The sequence below is a fragment of the Puntigrus tetrazona genome, chromosome 3, assembly GCF_018831695.1.
Source record: "Puntigrus tetrazona isolate hp1 chromosome 3, ASM1883169v1, whole genome shotgun sequence".
NCBI classification, from domain to species: domain Eukaryota; kingdom Metazoa; phylum Chordata; class Actinopteri; order Cypriniformes; family Cyprinidae; genus Puntigrus; species Puntigrus tetrazona.
In genome coordinates this window covers 115,339-127,122 of record NC_056701.1, presented here as the reverse complement: position 1 = coordinate 127,122, position 11,784 = coordinate 115,339, and the positions used below count along the sequence as shown (strand labels likewise).

The window sequence follows — 11,784 nt, the reverse complement described above, 5'->3', positions numbered from 1 at the left end:
TTCTTCTTCACTCTTGTTTTCTTCCAGCTCTTCTTCAAGTGCTTGGCAAAGCTTCTGAGCTACGCTGAGTTTGACAGAGCCGTGATCATCGCCCTGTTTGTGTTGGTGTTTGTGTTCTGCCTCTGCAAAGCCTTTTACAGTCAGTAACTCTGTGAGATTGATAATCATGTGATCAGGTGCCATGAGTCTAGTCTGATCTAAACAAATCACACTTCTTCTCCTTCGATCTCACACGCTTCTCCAAACTCCTCGACCGCTCCAAGAGTTCACAGTCATCCCAACAATCGTTTTCTATCATTTCATGCAAATTCTTGTTTTATTTGATCTGTACAGCACTTCTGCGTCTTTTAAAGTGCTCAGTTAACTACACGCATCACAGAAAATCACTTCACTAATCGTTTACACATTTATCAGACCGGCTTTAACTATAGAAAGGTAAAGAGTAAAAGGAGCAAATCTGAATCAATGCTATATTCATCACCACTGTCCTGCTGAACTCTTAGTTCATTACAGTTTTCTGAACTGCTTACCAAATCCTAACTTGACACACAGTTTTGAAACCTGACACTCAAACACCAGAAACATACACCAAATCTACAAAACATACGCTAATTCCTCTGCCTTTGACTTGAGTTTTAAGTTTCATGAAACACTTTTTGCAAACACAACACACAGTTCTCTATGTAACACACAAAAACTGACAGGAAATACCATTTTATTTTTCAACTGATCAAAATGTGACATTAATTCATCAGTGCCTCAAACTGACTCCTCATTTCTGCAAACACTCGCTGCTTTACCGAACATCAACCAATCATTGTTATAGAAAAGGCCAAAAGTAAATAGAAAATAGAAACAAAAAGAAAATAGACCAAGGGTCAGGATATAGGTTTTGAACAAAGAATGAAAATATTTACAATTGTCATTTACCAGACATTTTTTCCAACTTACAGTACAAATTACTGTAACTAAAACTTTCCATAGACTTCTATATAGACCTCCATTACTTTTATACTGACCTGACTAAACCACACACACACACACACACCAAACTTTCTCCATACAGTAGATGGACTCAGTTCTGAAGAAGTTTACAGTAGTTGTGCATCGACAGCTGAATATTTGCTTTAAATTCAGTAATCTTCATGTCAATATTTACTTTAATAAGTGCATTATTAGAAAAAGCTGTGTGTGTGTAACGATGACGCAGAAGACAGGGTAGAATCCATTGGCGGTAGTTTATTGGAGGTAAAGACGAAAGACATCAATGGTAAAACAAGTGCAGGGTCAATACCAGGCAGACAGTCCAAAGAGCAAACAGGTTCAGGGGTAATCCGGATCTCAGAGTAAATGGGCAGGCAGTGAGTCGGCAACAGGTTAACACTCCAATCAGGCAAACAAGACAGATAAGTAGAATCCGGGGGGAACATGAGTCAGGCAAAGAGGCTATGGTCATACACATTAATATCAACACAGAGTAGTAATAGGAAAGCTCGGTAAGGCAGTCAAACTGGCAATACTTGGCAGTAACCATGTGGAGAGCTTCTAGAGATAAAGCCCTCTAACAGGAAATGAGCAGAGGAGCCTGAGCACAGCTAGCACTCAGGTGAGGGTTCCTCTGCTGGCTAGGCATTACAGAATCCCCCCTCTATGAGCGACTCCTGGAGCTCTACGTGGTTGTCCTCGTGGTCGCCTCGTGGTTGTGGAGCGGATTGATTGGGTCTGGCTTGGTGAAACTCCTCAATGAGCGACGGGTTCAGAATATCCCGGCGGCTACACAGGTCCGAATCCTCCTAATCCATGAGGTAATGGAGCTGACCCCCTCTACATCTCTAGTCCAGTAATTCCTTAACCTGGTAGGCCAGGGTCCCATCAATGTCCAGTTCTGGAGCCTCGTGGCCGGGTCAGCATTCGTATGGACCGGTTACAGGAGAGATACATTAAAGAATGGACAGATACGGCAATTAGCAGGAAGCTCAAGCCGTTAGGTCACATTATTAATTCTTTCTAGAATTTTAAAAGGACCCACGTACCTGGGACTGAGCTTCCTGCTAGGTAGCCGCAGCTTGATGTCTCTAGTGGAGATCCAGACCCGTTGTCTTGGTTGGTAGGGAGGGTGCAGCTTTCTGCTTCAATAACTCTGCAGGTATCTTCCGATTTCTTGGTTGAGATGTTCGACTTGGCAGTTTGCTTGTGGGTGATATCATGATGTAAGGCTTACATTAATGTCCAGTTGTTTACAGAAGGCTCTCCATACTTGAGATGTAAACTGAGTACCTCGGTTACTGACTATATCCTAAGTCGTAAACCCTGAAAACATTGTGGAATAACGCTAAAGTCTTAGAATTGAGGCTGAGGTGAATCTTTCTTTTAATGAGGTGAAGGCTTGATTAGTTTCTTGAGTCCATTGTAATTTTTAGGTTTGCCTTTTAGTAGTGAAGTCAGGGGGCTGCTACATGGCTGTAATTCCTGATGAACTACAGATAAAGTTTGTGAAGGCCAGAAATCTTTGCAGTTCCTTGATAGTTGTGGGTTGGGGCCACTCTGTTACTGCCGTTACCTTACGTTTGTCCACCTTTACCCTTTGGTGACTGATTTGATACCCGAGAAAGGACATTTGGGTTACATGGAATTCACATTTCTCCCTTTGACATACAGTTGGTTCTCTAACAATCGAGACAAGACTGTTCTTACATGAAGGATGTGTTCTGAAAGAAAGTTGGAGAAGATGAAGATATCGTCTATGTAAGCAATGACAAATCGGTTGAGGTGTCTTTGAAAATTTAATTAATGAATGATTGAAATACAGCTGGTGAATTGGTTAGCCCATGCAGCATTACCTGGAACTCGTGAGTGCCCTCTGGTGGGGAGAAAGGCTGTTTTCCACTCATCACCTTCTTTGATCCGATGAGGTTGTATGCGCGCTCGTAGGTCTAACTTAGTGTAAATGGTTGCCTCTCGTAGTTGTTCTAAGGCAGACGAAAAAAGTGGAAGGGGGTAACGAAGCGTCTTGGTGACACTGTTAAGACCTTGGTAATCGATACATGGTCGTAATCCTCCATCCTTCTTTTCTGCAAAGAAGAATCTGGCAGCAGCTGGAGATGTGGAAGGACGGATGAAACCAGAGAGCTTCTGAGATGTAATCCTCTATAGCGAGACTCTCAGTCTGTGATAAAGGGTATACTTTACTCTTGGGGCATGGCATCAGGGAGCAGTTCAATCACTGAGTCCACAGATCTGTGAGGGGAAGTTTTGTGGCTTTGACTTCCATGACTACTGAACACTTCCATGAAGTCGTGGTAACATGGGGAATATCGACTGACTGCTGGGTGTCGGGGCTTTCCACACTGGTAGTTAGGCACAGCAAAGGTTTTGGAAGTAAACATCATTTGTAACAGACCAGGGACCAGTTAAGTAATTCACTTTTTGGCCAGGAAATGAGTGAATTCACATTTATTAATCATCTTTAAGTGTGTGTGTTAAGTGTTTCTCAAGTTTAAAAAGTCATACAGGTTATAGTTATCATACATCTGACATTTCATACTGATATCTGAGACCCGAGTGGTATTTGAATGTTTATTTCTTGAGTTAATTTGTGAATCACTAAACTCTTGCTCTAGACATTTTTTTGTTTTAATTTGATTTAAAACTTTCCTAGTCATTATCTGAGCCGTACAGCGGAGAGGGCTACATAAGGAGGTTATCAATTTCCAGATAAACTCTGGAAAAGACTGCCTTGAGAGCAACATCGTTCCACCCACTTTGTGCTCCTAGCCTCCTGAATTCAATGGTGTAGCAGCACGCGGACCTCTTCCCCGCGAAATTTGGAGTAGAAGGTTGATATATCCTTCCACGCGGCAGGATATTCAAAAACTTCACATAAGTGTGCGGATGAACTGGGTCAGATGCTCATTCATAGATTGTAACTTGGTTAGTTGTTCCTGGCAGTTGTTTAGCAACTCGCCTTGATATGTGAATGCCGCTTGGAAATCTCCACTGCATTCATAGTAGGCAAAAAAATTCTGTAACGATGGCGCAGAAGATTGGGTAGAATCCATTTGCAGAAGTTTATTAGAGATACAGACAAAAGACATCAACAGTAAAACAAGTGCAGGGTCAATACCAGGAAGACAGTCCAAACAGCAAACAGGTTCAGGGGTAATCCGGATCTCAGAGTAAATGGGCAGGCAGTGAGTCGGCAACAGGTTAACACTCCAATCAGGCAAACAAGACAGATAAGTAGAATCTGGGAAACATGAGTCAGGCAAAGAGGCTATGGTCATACACATTAATATCAACACAGAGTAGTAATAGGAAAGCTCGGTAAGGCAGTCAAACTGGCAATACTTGGCAGTAAAACATGTGGAGAGCTTCTAGAGATAAAGCCCTCTAACAGGAAATGAGCAGAGGAGCCTGAGCACAGCTAGCACTCAGGTGAGGGCTCCTCTGCTGGCTAGGCATTACAGTGTGTGTCCAGTCAACTGAGACAAACTGTAATCTAATAATTTATATAGATTTTAATACTGACCTACAAACAGATGTTAATATTCTGATCTACAGATTATTAACAGAAATAGTACATATAGTGGTATTTTTCTGAAATATCATAATGCAGTTTTTAATGAGAAACACAGTTGTGTTAATTCTGTCCACTTCATGTTTTTGTTTTTTATTTTTATTGTTTATTTTTTTAATTCTGATATTAATGGCTCAAAGCTTCAATCAAATCATATTTTTTTAATGTTTCCTCTAGTTTTAGCGACAGAGGTCTGGAAGAAAACCGGACAGGCACTTAAGATCTTTAATCTCGTGGCTGATATGATCTTTCAGATTCTGCCAACTTTACAGTTCATCCTCCTCTTCTACACGTTTGGATCGACCAGAGGAGGTCAGTTCATATTTAAAATGATCTCACGTCATCTGTGTTTTATTGCATTTGAACATTTTGATTATTCTCTAGCGCCAACAATCTGCTGTGAACACGAAGAACATTAAAATAATTACTCTCTTGTGTTCAGGATTCATCATAATTATTATTGTACCACTGTTAATGCTGATGATGAATGACGCATGGCTTAAAAGATGCTATTATAGACTGGGCTGTAAGTATGATCTTAATTATGATCTGATTTCTGATTTCTTCATCAGTGTCTCTGTGATATTATCTTCAGTGTTTACAGAAACACATTATACTAATATAATAACTGATTCACTAAAACAAACAAGTTTGATTCCTGAACATTACACTGAATCATCATACTCGTGTGTGTGTGTGTACATGTGTGTGTGTGTATCCTAAGACAATCATATTCATCTGTTCATATATCAAGCTCTCATTTGTTTCAGCTTCATTAGTTATTATGCAGCAGATCTGCTTTCTAGTTAAGTTTATTAATTTATTTTAAATGAACTGTTTTCATAAAATGATCTGACTCACTGATCCAAACACACAAAACTGAAGATCAGAAATCATTAAACAACATAGACAGAAAATAACATGAAAATGAAGATCGAAAATCATTAAACAATTCCATGGATTTAAAATAATAAGATGAAAACGAAAATTTAAAAATTACAAAAAACAGATACATTCAATGAGATGAAAAAGAAGATTTGAAATGATTAATCAAGACCATTCACAGAAAATTAAAATTAATAAAACAATTCCATAGGTAGAAGAAAAGATGAAAATAAAGATATATCTAGTTAACTAGCCTTGGACATATCAATGTACTAATTCATGCTAGCAGCATGCTAATAAAGCTTGAAATATGCTTGGATAAATGCATCATGTTGTAGTAATTTCTTGCAATCAATCATTATTAAAGAACTGAAAGGACTATGTTGTTTTGTAAAGTATTTGGTATTTTGGTATGAAACGGTAATTTACTGTTTCTTTCTGGGGAACTCAAACTGCGCTCTGTGTGACCATGCTCATCGTCAATCAATCATTTTCAATCATTTTTAATTTATATAGCGCTTTTAACAACACAGGTTGCATCAAAGCACTGTACAGTATAATGACAGGGATGTATAATGACAGGGATGTATAATGGCCGAGAGTGACCAATTTCTTATTAAATGCAGAGACGGTCTCTGTAGTCAATTCAACGATAGTCACTAAAAGTTAAGTGTCCCCAACCAAGCAAGCCAGAGGCGACAGCGGCAAGGAAACAAAACCCCATGCATACAGAATGGAGAAAAAAACAAAAAAACAAACAAACCTTGGGAGAAACCAGACTCAGTTGGGGTCAGTTCTCCTCTGACCGGACGCCCAGCACTTAACTTCCAGTTCAATTTTAAACGCAGCTGTGTCAGGTAGTGTAAATGACTTAGTGTGTGTGTGTGTGTGTGTGTGTGTGCATCAGGATCTGGGTGATTGGTCCACGGGTTCATCTAGGTGTTCTGGTCTCTGATGAACATAATCTCTGGGTGCTGATCCACCATCTAGTCTGGATACAAACTGTGAAAACAGATTGAGAAAGAGACAGGACTAATATTAGCGTAGATGCCATTCTTTTACGATGTCACAAGTACATCGTATTGTAGGAGTAGTGTTCCCTGTTCCAGCAAATCTAAGTAATGCAGCCTAAAAATCCTTTAACGGATTTGAATAATAAAAGTGTGTTGGTGTGTTATGTGTAGGCTAAGTTAAAAGATGTGTCTTTAATCTAGATTTAAACTGGCAGAGTGTGTCTGCTTCCTCTAACAGAGTTAGGGAGATTGTTCCAGAGTTTAGGTGCTAGATAGGAAAAGGATCTGCCGCCCAGCAGCTTGATTTTGATATTCTAGGTATTATCAAATGGCCAGAGTTTTGAGAACGTAGTGGACGTGCAGGACTATAATGTGATAAGAGCTCGCTCAAGTATTGAGGAGCTAAACCATTCAGGGCTTTATAGGTAATTAATAAGATTTTAAAATCTATTCGATGTTTGATAGGAGCCAGTGCAGTGTTGACAGAACCGGGCTAATATGATCATACTTCCTAGTTCTAGTAAGGACTCTGGCTGCTGCGTTTTGGACTAGCTGAAGTTTGTTTATTAAGCTGCAGAACAACCACCCAATAAAGCATTGCAATAATCTAACCTTTGAGGTCATAAACGCATGAATTAATATTTCTGGTTGAGACCGCCCTTTACGATATTGTGTTCCTATGTGGGACCTGTGCAGACCCCTTTCGAGCCCATAGAAGAGATTTCTGATCGTTATCTGATTATTAAGACTACATTCTTATTGGCGATCACTTCTCTAAAGAGAGTAGGAGACCTTGAGGCCCTTTCAGTTGCCCCTTCTTATCTTGACTTTGTGCCCAGACTATCGGCTTTTCTGTACCCTCGAGTGGGTTACACAGTGAAGGTCCCTACTACCACTGCTCCACGGCCAATCGTACTGCTGGCATTTCATCCTCCTCCCCTTTGGGAGCCTAACCAAAGCTGAACTGTGTGTGTCCAGTGTGAGCACTGGACATGTAACGTTCACAAAGCAGCCTTGTGGAGAAGGTTGAACCAATTGCTCAGATGCGCGTTGGTCCACCTAGGAGAGGTCAGCCTGCTTCTAGGTTGACCATCAGTCGGTGGATTGTCAAGTCAATCATGACTTCTTATGAGTCCTCTGGTCTCCCTCGCCGATGGGAGCCAGGACTCACTCGACAAGGGGTATGGCGGCCTCTAAGGCCTATTTGGCAGATGTCCCAGTTTTGGACATCTGCATCGCTGCGGTTTGGTCCACCCCTCTACATTGGTATGACCTCAGGGTTATCAGTCCTCTTGCCCTAGTCATGTATGTCGAGACATAGACACAGGGCAGGATTTGGAACTCTGGCAGCGTGGGCATCTCTTTCACAAAGTGTCTCTGGACGCAGTTTGAGTCCCTGGAAAGGAACGATACAGGTTATGAATGTAACCATGGTTCTTTGAGGAACAAGAACTGCATCTCTGCCATACTTCTGGCATCCCTGTCAGCGCAGGTCATCATGACTATGAAGCTGACGCCGGCTTTGCCGCACATGCCTTTATACTTTCCTGGTTGCTGACGCCACCTGCCCTTACATCGCCTCCTTCCAATGGACGGATTCTACAGCAGATTCAGATCGTGGTCACACAGAAGGCTGCTCCCAAAACATCTCCGAACGCAATTCTCTTTTCCTCAAGGAACAATGGTTATATTTATAACCTGTATACGTTTTTGAGTAAGTTCACCATCACTGATGATCAGGTTTTCCATCAATAATCATTCATCTGTTTTTGTTCCTGTTGTTTCTTTGTTCAGTTGTTTTCTGTATTTTGTTTGTTTCTCTGGTTACCTTTGGTTTGTTGTCATGGTTATTTATTAGCTCTGCCCTCTTGTTAGTTTTTTATCTAGTCTCCTGCTTCTGTCTTCAGTGTTTTTTTAAATCAAACACAGTCAGTGTTTTCTGGTTTAGTTGATTGTTCAGTGATCTGTGTTCAGATGCGCCTCTGTGTCTTTATTCCTGACCAGACGTGTCTCTTTCTCTCATCATCTCTTTCAGTTTCACTTTCAGTTGTGAAGACAGGATGATCATCTTCATATTGGTGACTAATGCAGTGATGATCGTTCTTTACATATTCACTCTGGACTATCAAACAGGTGATGTTTATAATAAAGAGCGACACTGATCTTGTCTGAGGACAGAAGAGCTGACTCTTGTGTTTCAGATGCGATTGGATGGGGCTGTGTTGTGATGTTTCTGCAGGTTCGCTGGACGCTCATGTTCTTCACAGATTATATTTATGGTTTTCTCAGATTGTCTCAAGGTACAGTATGGATCATCTTCTCTGTTTTTGATTCTGTCAGACAAAGTCATTAATCTAATCAATACAGTCATTAGCATTTAAACATGATAACATTAAAATTTAAATCACTGATAAACCTTACTGTAGAAAAATACCTATGAACTCTGAACTGAAATCTTCATAATTCAAATAAGTTTAAGAAAACAGATGTAGGACTGCTGTGTTTTTTAAAGAAGGCTTTCAGAATAGTATTATAAGTCAAGTACAGTTACTTTTTTGTGTGTTAAATATAGCCTGTATTTGATAAAACAGGTCTAAACTCTAAATCAAGTCTAATCTCTTAAGATAAAAAATAAAGCAATAAAAACGTTCTGAGATGAATATATTCTCTCATTAAACAGCAGCTAAATACTGAAGCTAAAGTCTTTGACCTGAGTTTGTCAGTTTGTCAAGAAGACTTTCAAAATAGTATTCAGTAAATATTGTCAAATGTGAATTATTGTTTCTATGTTAAATATAATGCCTGTATTAAAAAAACGTTTTAAACTGACTAATTTATGATGAGCACTGAAACATTTTTAAGATAAAAGTGAAGCAATATAAAGCGTGAGAATTCTTCTACTAATAAAACAGTGACGTAAAGCATTGTTTTATTGATATAATAAGCGCTGATGATGTATTTATCTGAAGGTGATTGTATGAATGTCGTTTCAGGTTTTCAGCGTTATGTTGCTGTGTATGTGTTTGGATCAGTTGTTGTAGTTTTACTGAACTCTGCATTAATAACAGAAATGATCCTGAAATCAGGTGAATACACAACATCTGAAGAACACTTTTTCATAAAGTTGATGGTATTAAATGAATGTGAGCTGATGTTACTCTACAATAAAATCTGATTCTTCATCTTTCTGTGTTTTTCAGCGTCTGGAGGCCGTGTGATGGCTGATCTCAGATTCATTGTGTTTCTGTCTGAGTGTTTATTTGCTGTATCTCTGATGATTTCTGCGTTCTTAGGATCCAGTGAGTATAAACCTGAATGGATTCTGTTACAAACCTTTAGATCAGCTTCAGCTTTTCTTGTCTCACCCTTCTTCAGTCGTTTCATTATATCAGTGATTCAGTGTGTGTGTGTGTGTGTGTGTGAAGCTGTGTTTAAAAGCGAGTGTTTAATAACAACATTTATATCATGATATATTTCTGAATTTATGTCAATACAATATAAACTGCCCAGAACACCCACCTCAGACTCCTTTTAAAACACACACTACCAGTTAAAAGCTTTTGGACTGTAAGGTTTTAATGTTTTTTATTTTTATTTTATCTCTAAAATAGAATTTATTGCTGTGATCGAATCTGAATTTTCAGCATCGTTGATGCAATCTTTAGTAATGATCCTGAAAACTCATCAAAAAAGTAAATAGCATTTTAACAATAACCAAATAACAACTGATTAATTTAAATAGAAAACACGTTTTACAGTATTACTGCTTTTGCTGTATTTTGGATCAAATAAATGAAGGCTTCTCAAGAAGAAGAGATTTTTTAAATAAATGTTTTTATTTTTAAAGAAATCTCTGCCAGGATTTTTGGCCGATTGTTCTTATAGATGAAACAAATGTGCTTTAGCCAGGATAAAGAGTATGAAAAGTGCTGCAAAAAAACAGGAAAAACAACAAAACATGGAGAGAGGACTATTCCTGTTTGTCCAGCCCTGGATTTAAAATTGAGACGTTAAATCAGAAACTTACTGTAAAACCTTCAACGTACACACAGATTACATCCACAGAACTTACTGTACTCTCTGTGTAGTGTAGGCCTGTCATTTCTGCTGGTAATGTGTATCAAAAGATCAGAAATGGCTTTAAAAATCATACCACCGTTATTAAAAATACCGATATATTGATAATGAAATCTGAAATCTGCTGAGATTGACTCTGAATCACCGTTAAATGATTCGCAGAGATTCAGGTGTGATTTTGTAGAAGAAGAAGATATGGATCAATTTAAACAATAAAACAAATAAAAAATCATCAAAGCGATCAAACGAAAGCCTCCTCCGCCGCGGACACACAACACAACAGATATATTGAGATTCAATCTGATTCAAACACTTGACTGATGTGTTTCTCTCCGTTCTGACCTCACAGAGATCACAGACTGTCTGAAGTCTTGTCAGGTCAGGTCCTTCATAAAACACACTGATTAAACTTTACCTCAGATAGTTAACTGTGATGTCTCATGGATTATGTTTACATGACGTGTCTTGTCCTGCAGAAGAAAGCGAGACCGAGACGAGTCAAAAGATCCCAGAAGAACCAGAACTCAGAAGAAGAGAGGATTTCTCTGAAGACTGTAGATACAGCGCTGTCTCAAACATGATAAAGAAAGTATTACAGAGTGATCCTGAACACGTTAAAGCTGCTTTCAGTCAACGGATGGATTGTGAGCAGCACCTAACAAACTAAAATATGTCCATCAGATCTGCACTGATCCACTGACGTGTTTTTTGGAAATAGCTGTAAATTTATATTTTGTATATATGTGTAAAATCTTTTTTTAAAGACTCATTCTAGTAATACACATATTAGACTTCAGAATCTGTACTGGCCGATCTCAGACGACTTTTTTATTTTTTATATGGTCAAAGAAAACAGGTGCATTTTTCTCAGTCCTGTTAACAAAACTCTTACAGTAAATAAAATCATATTCCAAAATATATCAACAATTTCCTTCATTTTCCCCTCAGACGGCTGTTCATTTAAAGGATATATTGGTTTCACGGTTGTTGTATTACAAATTTATAAAAGGTTAAACACAGATTCCAATATAACAGTATATGCTGAATGTGTATTGTGATAAGCCCCGAGACAGTTATCTTTTGTCTTTCAGTTCTTGAACATCTGGTAGGTCAAGTGTGAATGCTAATCCTGAGGTACAACTGTGCCTTTTGTTTTACTCTCTACAACACCTATGCATTTGAATGACACTTAGATGCTAAATAGATCAAGGATCAGGAAAGTTCCTGTTCTGG

The 11,784-nt window shown here is 38.9% G+C and overlaps 1 protein-coding gene across 1 annotated transcript; it reads left to right on the top strand.

Moving 5' to 3' along the window:
• Positions 1–35: 35 nt before the first annotated feature.
• LOC122330541 lies at positions 36–11,471 on the top strand. Its single transcript, XM_043227650.1, has 9 exons — positions 36–139; positions 4,754–4,888; positions 5,019–5,102; positions 8,510–8,607; positions 8,676–8,774; positions 9,468–9,560; positions 9,675–9,773; positions 10,901–10,929; positions 11,028–11,471. Exons 4-9 carry the CDS (start codon positions 8,535–8,537, stop codon positions 11,130–11,132), a joined length of 498 nt encoding a protein of 165 aa, XP_043083585.1. The 5' UTR covers positions 36–139; positions 4,754–4,888; positions 5,019–5,102; positions 8,510–8,534; the 3' UTR covers positions 11,133–11,471.
• Positions 11,472–11,784: the final 313 nt, after the last annotated feature.

Bases quoted from the DNA above. Each gene is read 5' to 3' on its own strand.
- LOC122330541 (XM_043227650.1), top strand. From the start codon at position 8,535: ATGATCATCTTCATATTGGTGACTAATGCAGTGATGATCGTTCTTTAC. The intron at 8,608-8,675 runs GTGATGTTTATA...CTTGTGTTTCAG, and splicing joins CACTCTGGACTATCAAACAG to ATGCGATTGGATGGGGCTGT. The intron at 8,775-9,467 runs GTACAGTATGGA...ATGTCGTTTCAG, and splicing joins TTTTCTCAGATTGTCTCAAG to GTTTTCAGCGTTATGTTGCT.